At 43.0% G+C, this 21,698-nt stretch overlaps 1 protein-coding gene across 3 annotated transcripts in view; it reads left to right on the forward strand.

Annotated features, from left to right (window-relative positions):
• Window positions 1–21,698, forward strand: part of PCNX2 (pecanex 2) — a 305,450-nt gene that overhangs the window by 105,454 nt on the left and 178,298 nt on the right. For all 3 annotated transcript variants that reach the window (XM_032841083.1, XM_032841081.1, XM_032841082.1), the window contains exons 13-15: window positions 1,314–1,485; window positions 9,500–9,610; window positions 11,128–11,219. In XM_032841083.1, the coding sequence (XP_032696974.1) occupies window positions 1,314–1,485; window positions 9,500–9,610; window positions 11,128–11,219 (375 nt within the window). The remainder of the gene's footprint in view (window positions 1–1,313; window positions 1,486–9,499; window positions 9,611–11,127; window positions 11,220–21,698) is intronic.

Below are 21,698 nucleotides of genomic sequence, written 5' to 3' on the forward strand. Positions count from 1 at the left end.
TTTAGGAAAAGGAAGAATCAGGGCAACAGGGAGGCAGCTCTTTAATTTTATATCCTAAGCGATGTCACTTTGAGGAATATCTCGCATGCTCACGCGTTTGTATATCAAGTAGCTGTCTATACCAACCAAGTTACTTTGCTTTTCACTTGATACGAAATATATTAAGATTTCACTTAGGCTTTCGTTTCAATTTTTTTTTTTAACGCAGAAGAAGTATTCCCAAACCCACTAATCTATGACCCAGTTGGATTCAAAAGGAAATTTCATAAGAGTACAAATATTCCTTTCAAGACTGAGTCTGGACTCAGGGCCAAACATAGCCAGCCCCCATGGACAGCCTGTGTTTTCCTTCCTATTAAAAGATGGTCTCAGAATAGGACCATTTCTATTATAGAAGCAGTGGCAATTTAAATTGCATTTCTAAATATAACATGTTCAAGGCAGTGACTTTAAATATTCACATCCAAACCCATATCACTTTAATCTTTACTTTTTATACCCAAAGTAGTTCATGAATTGCAAAGAAAATTCTCCCCCTAATTCATTGTTGTTGGTTTTTTTGAACCTTACGAATTGTATATTGGTTTATGACATGTAAATTCTTCATTGGCTTTTGCCCTGGAAAATTTGATTTTATATCTTTTCCTTAATTTTTCTATCTATTCAAGGAGAAGAATAAAAATGTTTCTACTTCTCCTCATAACAATATTTTGAGGGCTAAGATGAGACCTGTTAAATTTTTGGTTCTCCTCAAAGGAAAATGTATATAAATGGTGACTTTTTTTAAATTGGATTATTCCCTGTGCACGCTAAGACATTTTATGCAGTCTCTGTGGGTATAAATTTGCACCTGTGCGATCTTGCTTTTTAAGACAAGGAAATCAAAGCCCACCACTTATAATTCTGTTTCTTATTAATAGCAGGGTTCAAGGTAGACCATGTAAAGCAAGCAATGGCTTATATTAGTTTTGCTCTTGAAATGAAGAATACAAATGGATATTTTGCTCTTGGGGAAGCACTGAATTAGATCTAAATTGTATCCAAGGATGGTAATTAAATTTTCAGCTAAGACTTGTTGAGTCTGAAAGACATAACATTCTTTTTGATATTCTTGTTCTTGTCAGAATAAGTATCCGAGGTGTTTTTTTTTTTTTTGTTTCTTTTCCTGGTGTTTTGTGTATATGCATTATGGCGGGGGGGGGGATGTGATTTATGGCGTAAGTTGTATGAGATGATATGAATTACTGACTATGAAGCTTTTGTCACTTAATCAAAATAATAGGTACCATTCAGACATTGTGTTTGTTTTCTAGGGACACAACCAAATCATAACATATAGCAGACCAATCTATTTTTGTGTGCTGTGTGGCCTTATTTTGCTTCTTAATACAGGGGCCAAAGCCCGGCACCCTCCCACTTACGTTGTCTATGGCCTGAAGCTCTTCTCTCCGAGGTCCCTCCAGTCAGCTAGGGACCTCTTAATAGGTGAGTGAACTTTGGGGTTGTGGGGAAGAATACAGAGGAGGGTGGGTACGTCTCCCTTTTATATTCTAAACCGCTAGTGGGAGAAAACCTCCTGTGGGATTACTGGATGAAAAGATGTGCATTTCTCGTTTGACTTGTACACATTCAGAAGATGGTCTGGGAGCTGGAGCCCCACAGCATCCAGCAGCAGAATGATTCTAAAGGAATGTGGTGTCCGTAACTGAGAAGGCGTAACGCTCTCGTATCAGAAGACCAGGGGCTGTGGTGCCTGGTGCAGGATACTGGGGGCTCCCCAGGGTTTGCCACTGGGGTGGCGGTCACGGTCCCACCCATGTGGCACAAACACTCTGGCAAAGCCTGAGTGTGCATGGTTCTCAGTCCAGGCAGCGTCCCGGATGTGCTAGGCACCCAGCCTGTCACTGGTTCTCTAGGTGCTTCTTAAGGTCTAGGCAGTGTTTCTTGTCAAGTGCTCTGTTTACAAAGATAACCTGCCCAGGGTCGTGGTTCAGCGCCTGGATGTTTGAGTTCCAGCTCTGCCACTTTGCTAGTTGTGTGACCTTGAATTCAACAGTATATGGGGACAAAAATAATACCCACCTCCGAGGTCCATGCGAATTTTAAATGATTTAGTACATGTAAACCTGAGGACCAGGGCTGGGCACCAGGTGTTAGCTATTATCATTGTCATTATCATTATTACGTGGAGAGGCTGGCCCAGTGCTGTCCTCAGCTATGAAGACATCACTGCCAGTGCTCTGAGAATTCTTGTCATGACATGCAAAGGTTGACACGCATGCCAACCTGTGACTGGCTGTGATCACATTGCCCAAATGAGTTGATAAAGGGCAAGCACCAAAGACACAAGCCCCTGTGAATATCTTACTCAAGAGGAGCTTTTCAAAGCCACAGATTCCATGTCATTCTTTCCCTGGCCCCCATGACAACTCCCCGAGTCTCTGCAGCGGGACTGGGAAGGGCTCCCAGACATGGTGTATCCTTGTGTTCTTTATGGGTGGAAACCATGGTAGACATGCCGCCCTCTGACTCTCCTTCCCAACCACTATCTCCCCATTCTTCTTCCTACTGTAGTGGCAGTAAACTAGTCACTCCCCCACACACAGCCCCCCACCAGCCCACCTTTGTCTGTGTCCTCTATATCTCTCTTCCTGTTACATCATGGGAGGGGCTGAGTAGCTTGATAATAGCAAAGGGTCAGGCTCGGTGTTTAGAGAATCTCTGAGCTCAAGTAGGAAACATGGGGGGGTGGGGGAGGGGAAAGAATTGATCCCATGATTACATTCCCAGGCTGTGCCTCTTGCCCAAGAATATTTGCTACTTACTACCCTCTCGGATATTTTTCACTTTACTTTTTTATATTACTTGAAGTTCCGTCAGTTGGAACACACACACACACACACACACACACACCCCGAGAAAGACTTTCGGAAACTTTTCCTTTCTATAGATGAACCGACCCATCTCCCTTCTGAGATGAAGCAATGAAAAAGTTGGAGTCTGAGTAGACACAGATGCCCAGGCACGGTTGTGCAGGCTGGAGACCGTCCCTTCCTATTGTCTTCTTGCCGACAACAGCGCTGGAGTCCAGAGCGCATGGACCCAGGGGGGCCTGGGGATTAGCAGCAAAGAGGGCAGGAAAGCATTTTGGAAGGTGTTCAAGAAACACATGTCCAGGGCGCCTGGGTGGCTCAGTTGGTTGAGCGACTGCCTTCAGCTCAGGTCATGATCCCGGAGTCCCGGGATCGAGTCCCGCATTGGGCTCCCAGCTCCACGGGGAGTCTGCTTCTCCCTCTGAACTTCTCCTCGCTCATGCTCTCTCTCACTGCCTCTCTCTCAAATAAATAAATAAAATATTAAAAAAAAAGAAACACATGTCCATGTCAAAATGTTGCCTCCCTTCTCTGCAGCCCACACTCAATCTTGGGTACCTCCTGACCATCTTTTCCCAGGATCTCGAGCATGGGTTAGTGTTGACAGAGCTCTACCCAGAACAGGTCACAAGGATGTGGGGTCTGACCTGGAGCCCTAACTATCTTGGTGACTCCTCGTCTCATCCCCATTCCTTGTGTTCCTGTTCTGGGCACCCGGGACAACCTTGACCGTGCTAGTTGATGGCCCATTTCCCTAAGCTTGGCGCCATCTTCTCTGCCCCTCATAACCCATATTTCCACAGCACCAAACCATCTTGGAGTCATCTTTTCACTTGTGATTATTTGGCTAATGTCTGTGCCCTCTCTAGTCTGCGTGCTGCTCGGTAAGGACAAGGTAGAGCCCGTGCCTCCTTTCTCACACTGACTCCCTGGCACCCCGTGCTGTGTCTGGCAAATACAGGCACTAAAGAAATGTTTGTTGAGTGGATGGACTAATGAACACAAGTGTGTTTAAGTAGTAAGGAAATTAACGTACGGGTGAGCGTTTGGAAGACTCCTTCACTGTCGTTCTCCGACTGGTCACCTCAGCCCTTACAGTGAGTAGGGACACGATAAGCACCTCTTGAAGCTGATTTGGAGAAAGAAGAAGAAAAGGGTGTCATACATTCTGTGTAGAAATTATTTTTCTGTACACAGTTGTCTTTCATTTCTCTTTTTCTTTAATTTGCTTCAATAAACAAGTCAATGCCACTGAGCGCATGTAGTTGTTTGGAACAGATTTGCCCTGGCATCAGAAGGCAAAATGTTACGAGGGCTCAAAAAGTAAGACCTTAGTGTACTTGGTAAAAGCCTGAGGTCTTACTTTTAGCAGAAACCCTTGTTCTAAAATCAGCTACTGGCTGCATGTATTCTTATTTTATTTTTCTTCAGACCAATTCCGCTGAGGGGAGGAGATGAGGCAGGGAATATGGCCTTCCTTGTCTTTCTCTCTGGAATTCCCTTTTTCTCATTAAAGCTTTACCTTAAGAGATATTTTTGTCTGCTTGTCCACGGTAACAAGTAAAAATAGTGGTAAATAAGCGAGGCAGCCAGCTAAATGACTTCTGGGTTAAAGAAAAATGGGAAAATAGAACAATAGCAATCCCCGTGGAGGGAATGTGTTAAACACACTAATTTGCACTGAGCAGGAGAAGATTGTGGAACGGATTTAGAGCCATTGGGAACGAGAGGAAGGCGATAGAGGTATATCCTGATTTTCTGACTTGATGAGGGAAGCAAGGGCAATTCAAAGTCATTCATTCTCCTGTGTGGAGGCTCTCCACCTTCTGTCCCTTACTACCACAGGATCTGAGTGTATGTGGCTCCCGCCAGCGTTAGGTTCAGAGACTAACAAGGAGAGAAGAAAAAATGAGGGGAGAGCAGAAGGGTATTGGGTTGAAAAAGTCGTGTATGTTTCCTATAGCTGCCATAACAAAGCACTCCTCATGGGGGCCTGAGCACATCAGAGATTTACTGTCTCATGGTTCTGGAAGCCTGGAGTTTAAGATCTCTGAAGGCGCAAGTGAAGGACTTGCCCTGGCCTCTCTTCTTGGCTCATTAACGGCCTTGTCCCTATCTGTCACATCATCTTCCCTCTATGTGTGTGTGTCTGGCTCTGTGTCCAAATTCCCCCTTCTTAGGAGGACAACAGGCATATTAGATCAGGGCCCACCCTCATGACCTCACTGTAACTTGACCATGACCCAGACCCTATTGCCCGGTGAGGTCACGTGTGCAGGTTTCATTTTGGAGGGACACGATTCAGTCCTTTCAACATGGAGCATTTAAGAAAAAGGACAAGAGAGAAGCAGGAACTCAGCCCACGTGACCTTGTTTTCCATCGTGTGGTCGAGGGTGCCGTGGGCTTCTCACGCTGTGGTCCTCCTCCTGCCGGTGCTGGGGGATGTGAAATATTTCTTTAAACCTGTGCCTTACTGCTGCTGTTTCTGTTACCGGCTGCCTCTCCTGCTTTCTGTGCAACACCTCTCCCTCATGAGAGAGATGAGGCAGCCGGGGAAGGGAGCAGGAAAGGAGCAGGGAGTATCCGCGTCTGCTGCTTTCGGCCAGAGCTGACCCTGCCCCCTCCGCCTCCCAGGGCAGATGGGGTCGGATGTGAACCAGCGCTGGGAGATGACCCAAATGGGAATTGGGCTGGTGGGGAAGATGGAGAAGCTTCTGGTCATGTTTAATGTGAGGAGAGCAGCATCTCAAAGGCAAGCATCCCAGTCAGATAATAGGACAATGGATGAAGGCGGGATGTACGTTGCCAGGAGGTGGGGAACTTGGGGACATAAGACAGGGTCAGTGGCAGGGACTTGTTGATTTTTATAGGCGGGGGGGGGGGGGGCAGGGAGAATGAAAGACATTGAAACACTGAGGGTAATATTCTTACCTAATTTTTCCTTCTACGACCCCTGCTGTATATTCAAAATACTCCTGTGGATACTTCTCTCTTTCTTCAAAAGGCAGAAAATGTTTCCGGGAGCAAGGGGAAGGGACCGCTGAGTCCGTCCTTGCTCAGTCAGAGATAGGAACCTCTGGGCTGCAATTTTAATACTTTCCACTAGCCTCACTTTAGTGAAAGCCTACAAGAGGAGGTCGGCTTTCTAATTATCCCACGGATGAGGAAGCCAAGTGGTCTTCAATTCATCGTGTCGTGTTGCAAAAGGAGCAGGAGCAATGGTAGAGTGTGCCCCAAGGAATGGGCTGCGCTGTGTCTGGAGATGGGGCAAAAGACTGGGATGTCCCCGTGGTGGCGGTTCTCTGCAGTTGCAGCAGTAATAACTAGTCCCGACCCATGGCAGGTGCATCACGACTCACTGCAGGAGAGACCCGTAAAATGGTCTGGGTTAGAGCTGTCTGATGGCAGCCCGGGCTTGCCTACTGAAGCATGAGGTCCTCACTTGGAAGGGGCTCAGGCAGGAAGACTGGCTGTCTGTTGTAGAAGGGACTGCGTGGGTCCTTCTCAGACCCTAACCCTAACCCTAACTCACAGTCCTCAGGACTGTGACCCCCCCAACCTACAACAAGGCAACTTCAATAATGCCACCCTTAGAGATAGGTGGCGGTTTGGGGACAACTTACTGGAACGTACCCCCTTCTGTAAACACGGTTTCCAGGGCTCGGTGCAGGTCACAGGCAGGACAATGGGTTAACACAGAGATATGGCACACTGGAGACACACACTGTATATATTCACATCGACTCCCTCCCTAGGTTTCAGTTTTATTTCCATGTTATTTTAATTCTGCTTGTTTTCGCCCCAAAGCCACAACAGCAATAGTCATGGGATAGAATAGTAACGAATATCATTGTTTGCATTTAGAAAAACAAGCAAGTTACAATGTTTTTATTTGTAAGTGTTGCTTGTAAAGAAATGGAACCCTACTAGAAATTTCTGCATTTATGGTAATTATTAGGGAAAAGGAGGAGTAGCCATGAGAGAAAATTATACACCCTCTCAGTGGTATGCTAAGAAAAAAAAAAATCTTTGTTCACAGGGAAAATTGCTGACAGCCACAGGAACTTTTTTTTTTTAACTTTTGGAAAAAGGGCAAAATGACCTCAGCAACTTCAAGCATGACTTTCTTTCTTTTTTTTTTTTTATTTATTCATTTGACAGAGATCACAAGTAGGCAGAGGCAGGCAGAGAAAGAGGAGGAAGCAGGCTCCCCGCTGAGCAGAGAGCCCGATGCGGGGCTCGATCCCAGGACCCTGGGATCATGACCCGAGCTGAAGGCAAAGGCTTTAACCCACTGAGCCACCCAGGTGCCCCCAAGCATGATTTTCTAATTGCCCTACTAATGCAGGAAACATTTGGCTGCTTTTTTTTTTTTTTTTTTTTTTTTTTTTTTTATTCACGTGAGTTACAGCCCGACAGATGAGATACTTTGCCTCTGCCTTGCTCTCCTTCCACCTCCCTGGCTTGGATTTTAAAGTCCCCAGATCTCCTGCTCGCAAACATCCTGGAGAGGAGCTCGATGCTGGGCTCCTCGTTGAGTTCAGTGAGCTTCCGTCCTGCGCGCCCAGCTGCGGCTTCCCACTGCCGCCCGCCATCTCTCCATCGGATCACCCTCAAGCCACAGTTCACTGGCTCTCTCCTTTTCCCTTCCAAGTTGAGGTTTCACTACCTAATGTGTTTCTTACAGAAAACGCTTCCTTACACCTGTGTTGGTGACCAGTTTCCAGTATTCAGCTGCTTTAAATTTTCTTTCACACCCATACTTCTCCCTGGAGTTCTTGGTGTAGTTTGTCACACAGGCACAGACACACACACACACACACACACACACAGCTCTTGAGAAGGTGAACTAATGCGATCTTACCATGCCTTCCGTCCACCCCTACCCTGGACAAGAGAACTCCAGACTACAGTGTAGCCTGTCATCTTCCTTGCGGGGTCTGAGTCTCAAAGTTCAGAGAAGAGGTACGAGTCAGTTTGCTTGAAATTATATGGGAATAAAATTTTGATGCTCCTATGTTCTATAATTAAATTTCGACTTATTTCCTTTTATAAAAGATTTATTTATTTATTTTAGGGAGACAGAGAGAGTAGGGGGTGGGTAGGGGCAGAGGGAGAGAGAGAGAGAGAAACCCAAAGCTGACTCCCCACTGAGGGCAGAGCCCTGTGTGGGGCTCCATTCCAGGATCCTGAGATCATGACCTGAGCCAAAACCAAGAGTCAGCTGCCCAATCCCACTGAGCCACCCAGACACCCCAAATTTCTTTTTCTTCTATCTTTCCCAAACAAACTTGTCCTATAAAGTGATGTCCAGCAGATCAGTGTTTGTATCCTATTGGCCTACTTTGATTGAGAAGTGGATTCCTCACAGATGCTCTAGATTATTGCAATATCATTGAAATCTTGCCACAGAAGACTTTACAGCATAATCACCACGTGTATCAAAATATGGCTTCAACCCCAAGAGCGCTGGAATAGTCTCTTGATATTGTTGTAGAAGGATTTGTCTCATACTTTCAAGCCACTGTTAGCAAGAGCATGTGACATACAAGGACTCTCGTTTGTACAGCTTCACGATGGAAAGTGTACATTTCTGATTTTCAGAACTTGCTGAAGCCCCCTGCCCCCACCATCCCCACTCCCACTGTCGACTGTGGTCTATGTTCCAAAGTTCAGGCATATGGGATTTCAAATCAAATTTCCTTAGTTTTATTGGGGCTTACCAGGATCAAACTTCACTGACATTCTCCTCAATAAACTGAGACAGAAGACAGATGTGTCACAGCAGAGGGAATGGCAGTTTCTGTGTGTCTATGAAACCCAACTTGCACAGACGTGTGGAAGAGGGGATGACAGGGACAGAACTGTAAAATGTGGCTCTAGCATGTTTGATTTCCTCCAACGAATGATCTCTGTGAAACGTGGAATCCTGGCATGTGGATGTCTTACCCAGATGCACTGTTCCGATTTTGGGAGGGGGCACTGTCTTCTGGTCAGGCAGGGTCGCCTTCATGTCCCAGATGCTCCAGTCCCCAGGAGCTCAGGCCCATCACTGTCCCACTGTCACCATGTGTGGTTTCTTCATCACCACCCTCCCCTGTTCCTCTGTGAACCTGGAGTTCCCACTGACCTTGAATTTCAGGTGGCGTTCAGGTCTCAGGACCTCAAATGCTCCCGGGGACAAGCCCCCAGCTCCAAGTTTACACCCCCCCCCACCCCCATGCAGGGAGAGAGCTGCCTACCTACTGCCTTTAGCTTTACCTATTCCTGGAGTTTCCCAGTTTCGTCCCCCGACCCTCATGCCCCCCAAGTGCAAGCCTGCTCTTGCACACTGAGGACTGGTCCACTGTGTCCCTCACCATCTGAGGTCTCTGCTGGGTGTTGCACTCGCCTGTGTTCTTTGCCTGGGCCTTTTCCTCAGACGCAGCCCCGTGTTACTTCCACGAGCACATTTCCACTGGGCTTGCAGACCCTCCTCCTAGGAGTGCGAGGAGTCCAGAACTGCCTCCAGGATGTGGGCAGGGGTGGGGTGGCTGGGAGCTGGAAGGGAAGCAGGCAGGATTGCCTCGGGGACCAGGGGCCACCCGCCGCACACTTACGGTCCGTTTTGTCTGTTCACTTCCAGTATTTTTATATTGCTTCCCTGCAATTTCCCTCCTCGGGCTCTTCCCGCAAATCAACACTTTCTGCATTTATCTCTTGGAACAAATTGACATGCTGTTTTTCGGAGGTTCTGGTAAGTCATCTACATCCCAGTCTTCCTGTAAAAGAGTCTAAAGTTCTGATAAGGGCTGCATGGAATGGAGTCCAGACAGCTTGGTGTTCTTTCTTTTCTTTTAAGGTTTTATTTATTTATTTGACAGAGAGAGACACAGCGAGAGAGGGAACACAAGCAGGGGAGTGGGAGAGGGAGAAGCAGGCTTCCTGCGGAGCAAGGAGCCAGACACAGGGCTCGATCCTAGGACGCTGGTATCATGACCTGAGTGAAGGCAGCCATCTAACAAATGAGCCACCCAGGTGCCCCCAGCTCGGTTTTCTTTGTCCTCAACACTCAGCTACTTCTTGTGTGCACCTGGACAGAGAGGGGACCCATGTCTCCCACCCGGGTGACCTTTCCTTGACACACCCCTCTAGATTCAGCCGGCAGTGGCTAAAACCTCGCTTAGTCCTTAGCTGGAGACTGTGCTGGTTGCTTGACTTTAAAGTTTACTCTTCTCTAAATGGAAATACACACGCGGCTCGCCTAGAGTCCCTATAAGAATGAAGTGAAATCGTTCATGAAGCACGACAGCACAGCTGGTGAGCCAGTACTGTTCCCCTCTCATTACACACACACACACACAAAGATGCACACGCATACACGTGTGCACAGAAATGCACTCGTGTGCTAACATGCACACACGCACAGATGCACACGCATGCACGGATGCACACAGATGCACACACAGGGATGCACTCATGTTTGTTAACACACGCACGGACTCACACACACACGCGCATGCACACCCAGATGCACTCATGTGTGCTAACATGCACAGGGATGCGCACACACACACAGGTGCACACATGCACACACAGAGATGCACTCACATGCACTAACACATGCACGGATGCACACACCAGATGCACACACAGGCACAGACGCACACAGATGCATACACTTGCACATCCAGGGATGCAGTCACGTTCATTAACACGCGCGCAGATGCATATGCACAGATGCACACACAGATGCACTCACGTTCGTTAACATACGTGCACGGACGCACACAGACATGCATGCACGGACGCACATAAACGCACACATGCACACACAGATGCACTCACGTGCGCTAAGACGTGCACGGTTGCAAGGACGCACACACGCACACAGACACACGGACGCACACGAGCACTGCTCGTTTGTTAGACGGATCTGTGTCCGCCCTTTCTTCCGCGGGAACCTTCATCTGTGCTGTTTATTTTGGCCAGCGGCGTCCCGCTGTAAGCCGGGAGGCCTCCCTTCCTCAGGCTGGACGTGTTCACACATCTTCTAAGAATGTTGCCAGAAATTCCTTTCCAGTGTTTTCCTGCAGAATTTTTGGTAAACGGTTAGTGTCTCTCTCTCTCTCCTTTTGCATGAAGTCATCGGGTACTTTTGACTGATCCCACGGAGGTTTTCTTGGCCCCCGTGGCAGGCATTTTGCAGTCAAAAGCTTGTCTTGGCCCTTTCTTCCGTGTTCCATTGTGAGCCTGTGCGTGTTTGTGTTGCAGCCGTTTCAGGCATGACCTCGGCTGTTTACAGTGTGGCCCGGAGTGCGGCGGCTGCGGGCCTGCTCCACGCCTTCTGCTTCGGCGCCGTGAAGGTAGGTGGGAGGCCCGAGGGCCTTCTCCCGGCTCCTCCCGTCCATTACACCCCCTGGTGGTTTAAGCGAACACGTGTTCCTCTAACCATGAAAGACGCGGGATCTGAGCGCATCAGGAATAGCGGGGCCTGGGGGGGGTCGCTGGGTGGTATTTGAAGACACCCGAAGCATGTGCCTGGCGGGGGAGCACCGACCCCCCCCGGATTGTCTCCCGGCATCATGACCGGCCCCTGCCGGAGCCCCTGCTGAGCGCGGTGGTCAGGAGGACCTGTGTGTTCGCCTTCTCCGCTTTCTTGAATATCGCTCAAAAGACGGGAGAGAGAGAATTGCCTGATGCCTCGTGGACAGAGAACAGGAGAGGAGATGATAGCAACAAGATTTTAAGATCTAGAAAACAGATGGCCTGTCGATTTATCCAGATGGAGAGAGCTGAAGCTAGGCTGGCGGCCGGGGAGGCCCGAGAAGATGAAAACCAAGATGAGCGTTAACTTTAGGAAAACACAAAAGCTGTGTCCGAAGAGAAAGGGAACGAATCTCAGCTGTGGACGGCAGTTTGCGTTTATGGTGCCCTGAATAATGGTTATATGGAGAATGGAAAAATAGGGGAGGGTGTGCATATTGTTGTTGTGTTTGTGTGTGACACTGTGTGTGTGTGTGTGAGTGTTGTGTTGGGACCATCTTAACCTTGTTCTTCATACCGGAAAGTTGGCAAATAATACCTAAAATTGGAAAAAGTCAAGAAATAATACAAGCATGTTACTTGGAAATAGGGTCATAGGTGCAGAAGAAACAGCTGGAAAGCACTGCCCGCAGGAACAGGCCTTCGGGCCATGAGGTGCTGTAGGCTGGGGACCCTCTTGCTCATTTTCAGTGTCATAAAACTGTAGAGTTTCTATAATGTCTGAAGACAGTAACACACAGAATGTTGTCCGGGCATCTCCGTTCTGGAAAAACGTTAATTAATACTACACATGTTTCTTGAATTGACGGACATCCTACCTTTACTATTTTAAACAACAGATAACCTCTTTGATCAAATAAAAATTAAACATGTTCCAAAGGCTTCTTAATATCTATCCAGTGACACTCTTTTGCTAACTTCTTAAAATGAGTAACTTAAAATCTTATTAAACGTGTGGTTGTGGGTGGCAGGAAGATAATTGTCTGTTCCCCGTTGTGCAGAGGAAGGAGTGTGATATGATTATCTCCCAGGGCATTCCCATGGACTGTCCGTGATTGTCCACAGCGTAATTTCCTCCCTCACTCCTTCCATCCATTCCATATAGATACTTTCTTTCACGTAAAGAAAGGGGGAGAAAGAGGAAGATTCCGTCTTCTAATACACAAAGGTAATTCAGGTGTTGGTGGTGACCCTGTCGCCACGTTTATCCTATCGTGCAGAATAACAATTACATAGCAAATCGCATGTTCTTTCTTCTGAATGCATTTCTTTATTCTGTCACAGGACGCCACAGGTATTTTATTCAGGAACAGTACTGGTGTAGTTATTTTCTGAGTCCTTGCCCTTCTGAGGACCTCTTTCTGTTCATTTTGGTAAAACAGCTGCCTATAAAATTTTGGGGTCGCAGGTGCTTACTTGCAGGGCCGTTTGTATGGTATGTACTCTGTTGTGTTTCAGTGTTTGTGTACATATTTATTTTTCATCCATTTTTAATTTTTAAATTTTTAATTTTTTTAATGATATAAGTATTTTTGAAGGTTTTGTCTTAGTTTTTAGTTTAATGTGGGTTAACATACACCACCGTTCTATCAGTTCCAGGTGCACGATATAGTGATTCAACACGTCCATACAACACCTGGTGCTCATCATGACAGGTGCCTTCCTTAATCCCCATCACCTGTTTCACTCATCGCCCCCCCCCCACCCTGCCCTCTGGTAACCATCAGTATGTTCTCTATAGTTAGGAGTCTGTTTCTTGGTTTATCTCTCTCTCTCTTTTATTCCTTTTGCTTATTTGTTTTGTTTCTTAAATTCCACACATGAGTGAAATCATATGTCTCTTATTTCCCTTAGCATTAAACTATGAGCTCCCTCCATGTCATTACAAATGGCAAGATTTCACTCTTTCTATGGCTGAATAATAGTCCATTATGTGTATATACCACATTTTCTATAAACATTTTTGTGTAGGTGTTAGTGTGGATATGTGTTTTTATTTATACATAGTAAAGACCTAGGAGTGGTATTGATGGGTCACATGGTTAGTTAATATTTAACTTTTTAAGAAGTTGCCAAACTGTTCTCCAAAGTGTGTACCATTTTAGATCCCCTCATAATCTTTGAGATTTCAAAGTGTTCCAGATTCTTCCTGGCACTTAATGTTTTACTAGTTTTTAAAAATAGTACTCCTATTATGAACTGGTGTCTAATTGTAGTTATAATTTGCATTTCTCTAATAATGAATGCTGTTGAGTAGGCTTCACATGCTTGCTTGCTACTTAATGCATCTTCATTGGTGAAAAATATGTTAAAGTCTTTTTTTCTCATTAAAAAATTGCACTACATGTTTTTATTGAGGTATAAGAATTTTTTTTTACATGTTCTGAAGTCCTTTAACAAATATATATTGCAATATATTTGTTTCCAGTTCTTGGCTTCTCTATCCATTTCATTAACAGCATTTTTCAAAGAGCACAAGTGTTTAATTATAAGGAAATCCAGTTTGTCAATTATTTATTTTATGATCTGTGCTTTTTACATCTTATCTAAAAATATTTACCTAACACGAGGTCACAAATATTTTTTCCTCGAAGTTTGGTAGTTGTAGCTCTAATGTTTAGATCTGTGATCCAGTTTGAGTTGATTTTTATGTATGAGATGAAGTAAAGATTGAGACTCACTAGCACAACTGCTGGAAAGACTAACCTCTCCCCACTGAATTACCTTGGAAGCCTTGGAAACAAATACCAGCTTCCAGGTTCTGGTCCAGCATGTAAGGAGTCTGGAAGTTGTATCTCCATCCTACAATAAGTAAAGAGCTGAACAAAGTAAAAAATCAACAGCTCTTTTTAAATCCACCAGAGAAGGCAAGAAGCAAGCAGCTAGCTCCTTCCAAAGTCAGAGAGACAGGTCGATGCAGGGAATCAGGTCTCACTGGAGCAGGAACCCGGGAGCAGAAACCTCTGTGGGAACAAGTCCCAGGGCAGGAAAACCTGAACTGCCAGCTAGGTGTTGCTGGAGACTCAGTGTGGGCAAGTCTGGGAGTTCAGACCTCCATGGGGACCCAGTCATCAGGGACAACCCACACCTCTGTGCATTTTACCTCCAGGGGCTTGAACAGGTTCCCTGGTGAATATCAGAGAAAAATCCCCACCTGCTTTCAGCAGGTGGAAGGGAAGAGTAACCATTTTGAAATACATTAGAGCATTAGTCTCTTCTTAACAAGGCCTGCCCTCAAGATTTCACCACAGCCTGAACTAATAATTTTTGTCAGAGCCTAAATGACTTGGAGGAAGGGAAATCCCAAACTCCAGTTGGCTCTAGCCTTCCATGTGGGCAAAAGGAAATACCAACTCCAATCCAACCCATTCTGGCCATTCTGTCCCACCTGAAATGGGGACGGGACTCAGAAGCACTTACAAAGTTCACAGTCCAGGCACAGGGTCCCTGAAAGACTCAGAAGTGATCACAGGACCGTAGAATACTCCCCATACGCCTTGCCACCCCATCAGTGAAGGCTGGTTTATCCCAGGCCTTTTCACCCAGTGTGTAAAAAACGATGCGGCATACTACAAGGCATAAAATACAGTTTGAAAGGATAGAGCAAGCATTAGAATCAGATTTAGATATGGCAGGGATGATGGAATTATCATATTGGGAATTTGAAACAGTTATGATTAATATGCTAATGACTCTAATGAATGAAGTAGACAGGCTGTAAGCGCAGATGGGCCATGTAAGCAGAAAGATGAAAATTTTAAGGAAGACCAAAAAGGAAATGCTAGCAATTAAAAAACGAAAACAAAAACACTGTAACAGAAATGAAGGATGCCTTTGATGAACACCGCCGAAGAATCCTTGAGCTTAAGGTGATGTCTACAGAAATTTCCAATTCGTTTTGGCACGAGAAAAGACTGAAGAAACAAAATATCCAAGGACTGTGGGACAACTGCAAAAAGTGTAACATATATGTAATGAAGATGTCAGAAGGAGAGGAGAAAAAGGAGCAGAAAAAATACTTGAAGTCCTAATGACTGAGATCTTCCCCAAATTAATATCGGACCCCAAACCACGGATTCAGGAAGCTCAAAAAACCCCAAACAGGATAAATAAAAAAAAAAATAAAATAAATAAAATAAAAAATAAATAAAAAAACCCCGTAACAACAAAAACAAAAACTAAACAAGTGCCTATCATTCAAAATGCTAAAAATCAAAGCTAAAGAAAACCTCTTGAAAGAAAATAGAGGAAATAAATATCCTTACCCTCGGAGGAGCAAAGGTCAGGATTGTATCTGACTTCTCAGGAATGGCTATGAACAGAATTGTTTCCTCAAATTCGTAAGTTGAAACCCTGATCCCCAGTGGGCTGGTATGTGGAGATGGGCCTTTTGGAGATAATTATGTTTAGATGAGGTCATGAGGGTGGTGCCCTCGTGATGGGATTAGCGCTGTTGTAAGAAAAGAAAGAGATAGCAGAGCTCATTCTGTCACTGCTGTGTAAAGACACAGGGCACATGACCATTTGCAAACCAGGAAGAGAGCGACTGGGCCAGCACCATAATCTCTGACCTCCAGACTTCAGAACTGTGAGAAATAGATTGATGTTGTTTAAGACAATGTGTTTAGTGATATACAGACTGTATTTTGCTATGGCAACGTGAGCTGTGACAGGAAACTATTGAAGTGAGACAAGAGGAGAGTGAAATAGTTAGAAGGGTGGAGAGAACAAAACTCCACCAACCTGTAATTCTGTACCCCCCAAAATTGTCCTTCAGAAGTGATTTATTGAAGGAGATTTGTTGCCAGTAGACCTGCCTTGCAAGAAATATTAAAAGAAGTTCTGCAGGGAATGGAGAATAATGTCGATCTGAGACTCATGACTTCATAAAGAAGGGAAGATTATCAGAGAAGGAATTAAGTAAACACTTTCATTTTCCTATCCTTATTGCAACCATGTATTCAAAAATACAAGGATATCGTTATTGTGAGATACTTGCTCTATCCATAAAGTGATGGAGTTTATTTGAAAGTGGACTTAACTAGGAATGTGTATTACATACTCTAGGGTAGCCATTAAAAAGTGTTTTTAAGAAAAGAGGTATAAGTGATGTGTTAATAAAGGAGAGAAAATGAAATCATGCAAAATCAATTAAAACTACAAAAGGCAGGAAGAGTGGGAGACAAAAATAGGAACAAAAAACAAGAGCAATGAATAAATAGTAACGATTAGAGCCAGTATTAATTGAACTGTATCAATATGACTGTGCATATCAGTGGGGCAGGCACCCCAAGTGAAAGGTAGCGATTGTCAGGGAGGGTCAAAGAACAAGACCCCACTATATATTGTCCATAGGAAACCCCCTTTAGATATGCAGACACTTATGTCTTAAAAGTAAATGGCTGGAGAAGTATATACCGTGCTAAAACTAATCAAAAGAAAGCAAGAATAGCTATACTAATTTCAGACTTCAGAGCAATAAAACAGACTTTCAGAGATAAAGAGTAGCATTGCATAGTATTAAAAGGATTAATTTTCCAAGAAGACACAACAATCCTTAAGGTGTATGCACCTAACAACAGAGCATTAAAATATGTGAAGGGGAAACTGGTAAAATTGCCAGGAGAAAGAGATGAATCCACTATCACAGTTGGAGACTCTAACACCTCCCTGTCAGAATGGACAGATTCACAGGCAGAAACTCGGTAGGGGCGTGGTTGGACGCTGTAGCCTCATTTATCAACTGAATATATTGACACATGTAGAACTACCTCATTGAACAACAGCAAAATCCACATTCTCCTCAAACTCACATGGAACATTCACTAAGAGAGCCCCCATTCTGGGCCATAAAACATATATTAACACATTTAAAAGAATAGAAAGCATACAGGGTCTGCTGTCAAACCACAATGGAATGAAAAATCCCCATATATATGGAGATTAAACAACACATTTCTAAGTAACACACAGGTGAAAGAAGAAATCTCAAGAAAAATTTAAACAATATTTTGAACTAAATGAAAATGAAAATACAACTTATCAAAAAAAGTAGGATTCAGCAAAAGCAATGCTTGGAAGGAAAATATAACATGGGATGCATATATTGGAAAAGAAGAAATATGTAAAATCAGTAATCTAAACGTCCACCGTAGAACACTAGAAAAAGAAGAGCGAATTCTGAAGTAAACAAAAGAAAATAAATAATAAAAATGAGAACAAAAATCAATGATATTGAAAAATAGAAACCGGTAGAGAAAATCTACAGAACAAAGAACTGGTTTTTGAAAAAGATCAATAAAATCAGTAAACCTGTAGCCAGGCCAAATAAGAAAAAAAGAGCGGTGATGTAAATTACTAATTACAGAAAGTAATGAGGAAATATTGCTACAGATTCCATGGATATTAAAAGGATAGTAGGGGCTCTTGGTGGCTCAGCTGGTTGAGTGTCTGTCTTTGGCTCCGATCATGATGCCAGGGTTCTGGGATTGAGCCGCACATCGGGCTCTATGCTTGGCAGGGAGTCTGCTTCTCCCTCTCTCCTTCTCCTTCTCCCCTGGTGTACTCTTTCTCTCTCAAAAAAATAAATAAAATCTTTTAAAAAAACTTTAAAAGGATAGTAAAGGAGTATTATGAATAACTCTATACCCACAACTTTGATAACTTGGATGAAGTGGACCAGTTTCTAGAAAGACATAATCTACCAAAAACTCACACAAGATGAAAGTCCTATCTGATTAGGCTTGCCTATATTAAAGAAATTGAATCAATAATTAACAAATTTCCAAAACATAAAGCACCAGGCTTAGATAGGGTTCACTCATGGATTCTAGCAAACATTGAGGGATGAAATTTTACCAATACTCTCCAATTGATTTTAGAAGATAGAGGCAGAAGGAATACTTTTTTACACATTCTGTGAGGTCAGAATTACCCTGGCACTAAAGCCAGATGAAAACATTACATGAAAAGAAAACTACAGGTCAATATCATGAATATAGGCAAAAGTCCTCAGGAAAGCATTACCCAGTCAAATCCTATGACATCTAAAAAAATTATACACCATGACCAAAGGAGACTTACTTGATATATACAAGCCTTGTTCAGTATCCAAAAATCAGTTAATGTAATCCATCCCATCAACAGGCTAAAGAAGGAGTATCACATGATCATATCAATAGACACAGACAAAACATTTGAAAACATTTGAAAACATGTTTTCAAATCCAGCACTGATTCATGACAAAAACTCCTGGCAAATTAGAAATTTGGGGAACTACCTTAACTACCTTAACTACCTTAACTTTATAATGAACTTGTACAACAAACCTACAGCTCACATGATCATGGTGAGAAACTAGATTTCCCATTTATATCAGGAAGATGGTAAAGATGTCCTCTCACTACTCCTTTTCAACATATTGGAGGCCCTACCTAATGCAATAAGATAAGAAAAGGAAATAAAGATATACTGAGTGGGAAGGAAGAAATAAATATAGAAAATTCAAAAATTGACCACGCCCCCAGAATTAACAAGTGATTTAGCAACATTGAAGGATACAAGGTTAATATACAAAAGTTAATCTCTTCCTTGTATACCAGCAATGAACAAGTGGAATTTGAAACTAAAAGTACCAGTTACATTAGCACCTCCTAAAAGGAAATACTTAAGTATAAATCTGACAAAATATGTGCACACTCTATATGAGAACTACAACACTCTAATGAACAACATCAAATAATTTTAAAAAATGGAGAGATATTTCTAGTTTATGGATAGGAACACTCAGTATTGTGAGGATATCAGTTCTTCCTGACTTAATCAACAGATTCAATGTAATCTCAATCAGAATCCCAGCAAGTTATTTTGTGGATATTGGCAAACTAATTCTAAAGTTTATATGGAGAGACAAGACCTAAAATGGCCAACTCAATCTTGAAGGAGAATAAAGTTGGAGGACTGATACTCCTCAGCTTCAAGTCTTATTATAAAAGTATTATACTCAAGATAGTGTGTTATTGAGGAAAGAAGAGACAAATCAGTGGTATAGTGCAGAGGGCACAGAAATAGATCTAATTTATCTTTGATAAAGGAGAAAAAGTAATACAGTGGATCAAAGATATTCTTTTCAACAAATTGTGCTAGAACAATTGGGCACCCACATGAAAAAGATGAGTCTAGACACAGACATTGCATTCTCTCATAGATTATCTCAGAATACATACTAGATTTAAATGTTATATGCAAAACCATAAAACTCCTGAAAGATAACATAGAAGAAAAACTAGATGACATTGGTATGCCAGTGACTTTTTAGATACAACATTAAAGGCACAATTCATGAAAGAATTGATAAGCTGGATTTCATTAAAATTAAAAATTTGTGCTCTGTGAGTGACACTGTCAAGAGAATGAAAAACAACCTACAGACTGAGAGAGAATATTTGCAAAAATCCTTTTCGATACTGTTATTCAAAATATATATGGAACTCTTAAAAATCACACCAAGAAATATAACTTGATCGAATGGACAAAAACCTGAACAGACACCCCCCACCTCCCCGATGAAGATACATAGGTGGCAAATATAAGCATACGAAAATATGCCCGACATCGTATGTCATTAAAGAATTGCAAATTAAAATAACAAGATATTACTGTACAGGTATCAGAGTAGCCCAAATCTGGAACACTGACAGCACCAAATGCTGGCCGGGATATGTAGCAACAGGAACTCTGACTCATTCTAGCGGGGATACAAACTCATATAGCCATTTTGGAAAACAGTTTGGCAGTTTCTTTCAAAGTAAACATACTTGTATCATACAATCCAGCAGCTGAGCACCTTGGTCTTTACCCTAAGAATTAGAAAGCTATGTTTGTGCACAGACCTGTACACAAATGTTTACAGAAGCTTTATTAACAATTGCCAAAACTTGGGTACAATCAATATGTCCTCCAGTAGGTGAATGGGTAAATAAACTATGGTACATGCAGAAAATGGAACATTATTCACTCTCCTCAAAATTGATGTGAAGCCATGTCAAACAATATAGGGAAATCTTAAATGCGTATTACTAAGTGAAAGAAGCGAATCTGAAAAGGCTACATATAAGATTTCAACTATAGGACATTCTGGAAAGAGCAAGACTCTGAAGAGAGTCAAAGCATCAGTGGTTGCCAGCAGCTACTGGGGAGGGATGAAGAGGCAAAACATGATAAAAATGCTGCGTAAGGGCAATGAAACTACTGCGTATGATACCATAATGATAGATGTCTGTCATTAGGCATTTGTCAAAACTTTAAGGATGTACAACACCAAAACTGAACCCTAATGTAAACTATAGACTTTTGTGTAGGTTCACTGAATGTAATAAATGTAGTACGCTTATGCATTTTGATAGTGGAGGAGACTGTGTATGTGTGACTGCAAGGGGTATATGGGATCTCTCTCTATTTTCTTTTTTTAAGATTTTATTTATTTGAGACAGAGATCACAATCAGGCAGAAAGGCAGACAGAGAGAGAGTGGGGGCAGGGAGCAGGCTCCCTGCTGAGCAGAGAGCCCGATGTGGGGCTCAATCCCAGGACCCCGAGACCAGGACCTGAGCCGAAGGCAGAGGCTTAACCCACTGAGCCACCCAGGTGCCCCTCTGTATTTTCCATTTAGTGTTGCTACGAGCCTGAAATTTTGCTGTGAAACTAAGAAATAGAATCTATTATATCGATTATTCAGATAAGTGTGGGTTTATTTCTGGACTGCATTTTTTTTCCTATTATTTGTATGTTTGTGTTTACACCAATACCACACTATTTTGATTACACTACCTTTATTTTAAGTCTTGAAATAAAATGGTGGATCTTATTTCATTCAGTGTAAGTTTCAGAATGCGTTTGTCAATTCCTGTAACAAAACTCTCTAGAAATTTTGAACAACATGGAGAGAACTGACATAACAATATTGAATCTTCTTACCCATGAACGTGATATTGTTTCATTTATTTGAGTCTTTGTTAATTTCTGTCAGAAATATTTTGTACTTTCCAAACTGCAATTACTACACATATTTTTCATACTTATTACAATTTCATGTGCTTCATGATATTGTAAGTGGTATTGTGTTGTGTAATTTAAATTCCTAATTTTCATTGATAATATATATACTTAATTGCTGTATATATATATCTTGGAACCTTGCTAAATACTTATCCAAGTAGCTTTTTTTGTAGCTACTTTGGGATTTTCTATATAGATAGCCATGTTGTCTGTGAATAGACAGTTTTATTTTTTTCTCCAAT

Source organism: Lontra canadensis, unplaced genomic scaffold (assembly GCF_010015895.1).
Source record: "Lontra canadensis isolate GAN:19392208 unplaced genomic scaffold, GSC_riverotter_1.0 scaffold120, whole genome shotgun sequence".
NCBI classification, from domain to species: domain Eukaryota; kingdom Metazoa; phylum Chordata; class Mammalia; order Carnivora; family Mustelidae; genus Lontra; species Lontra canadensis.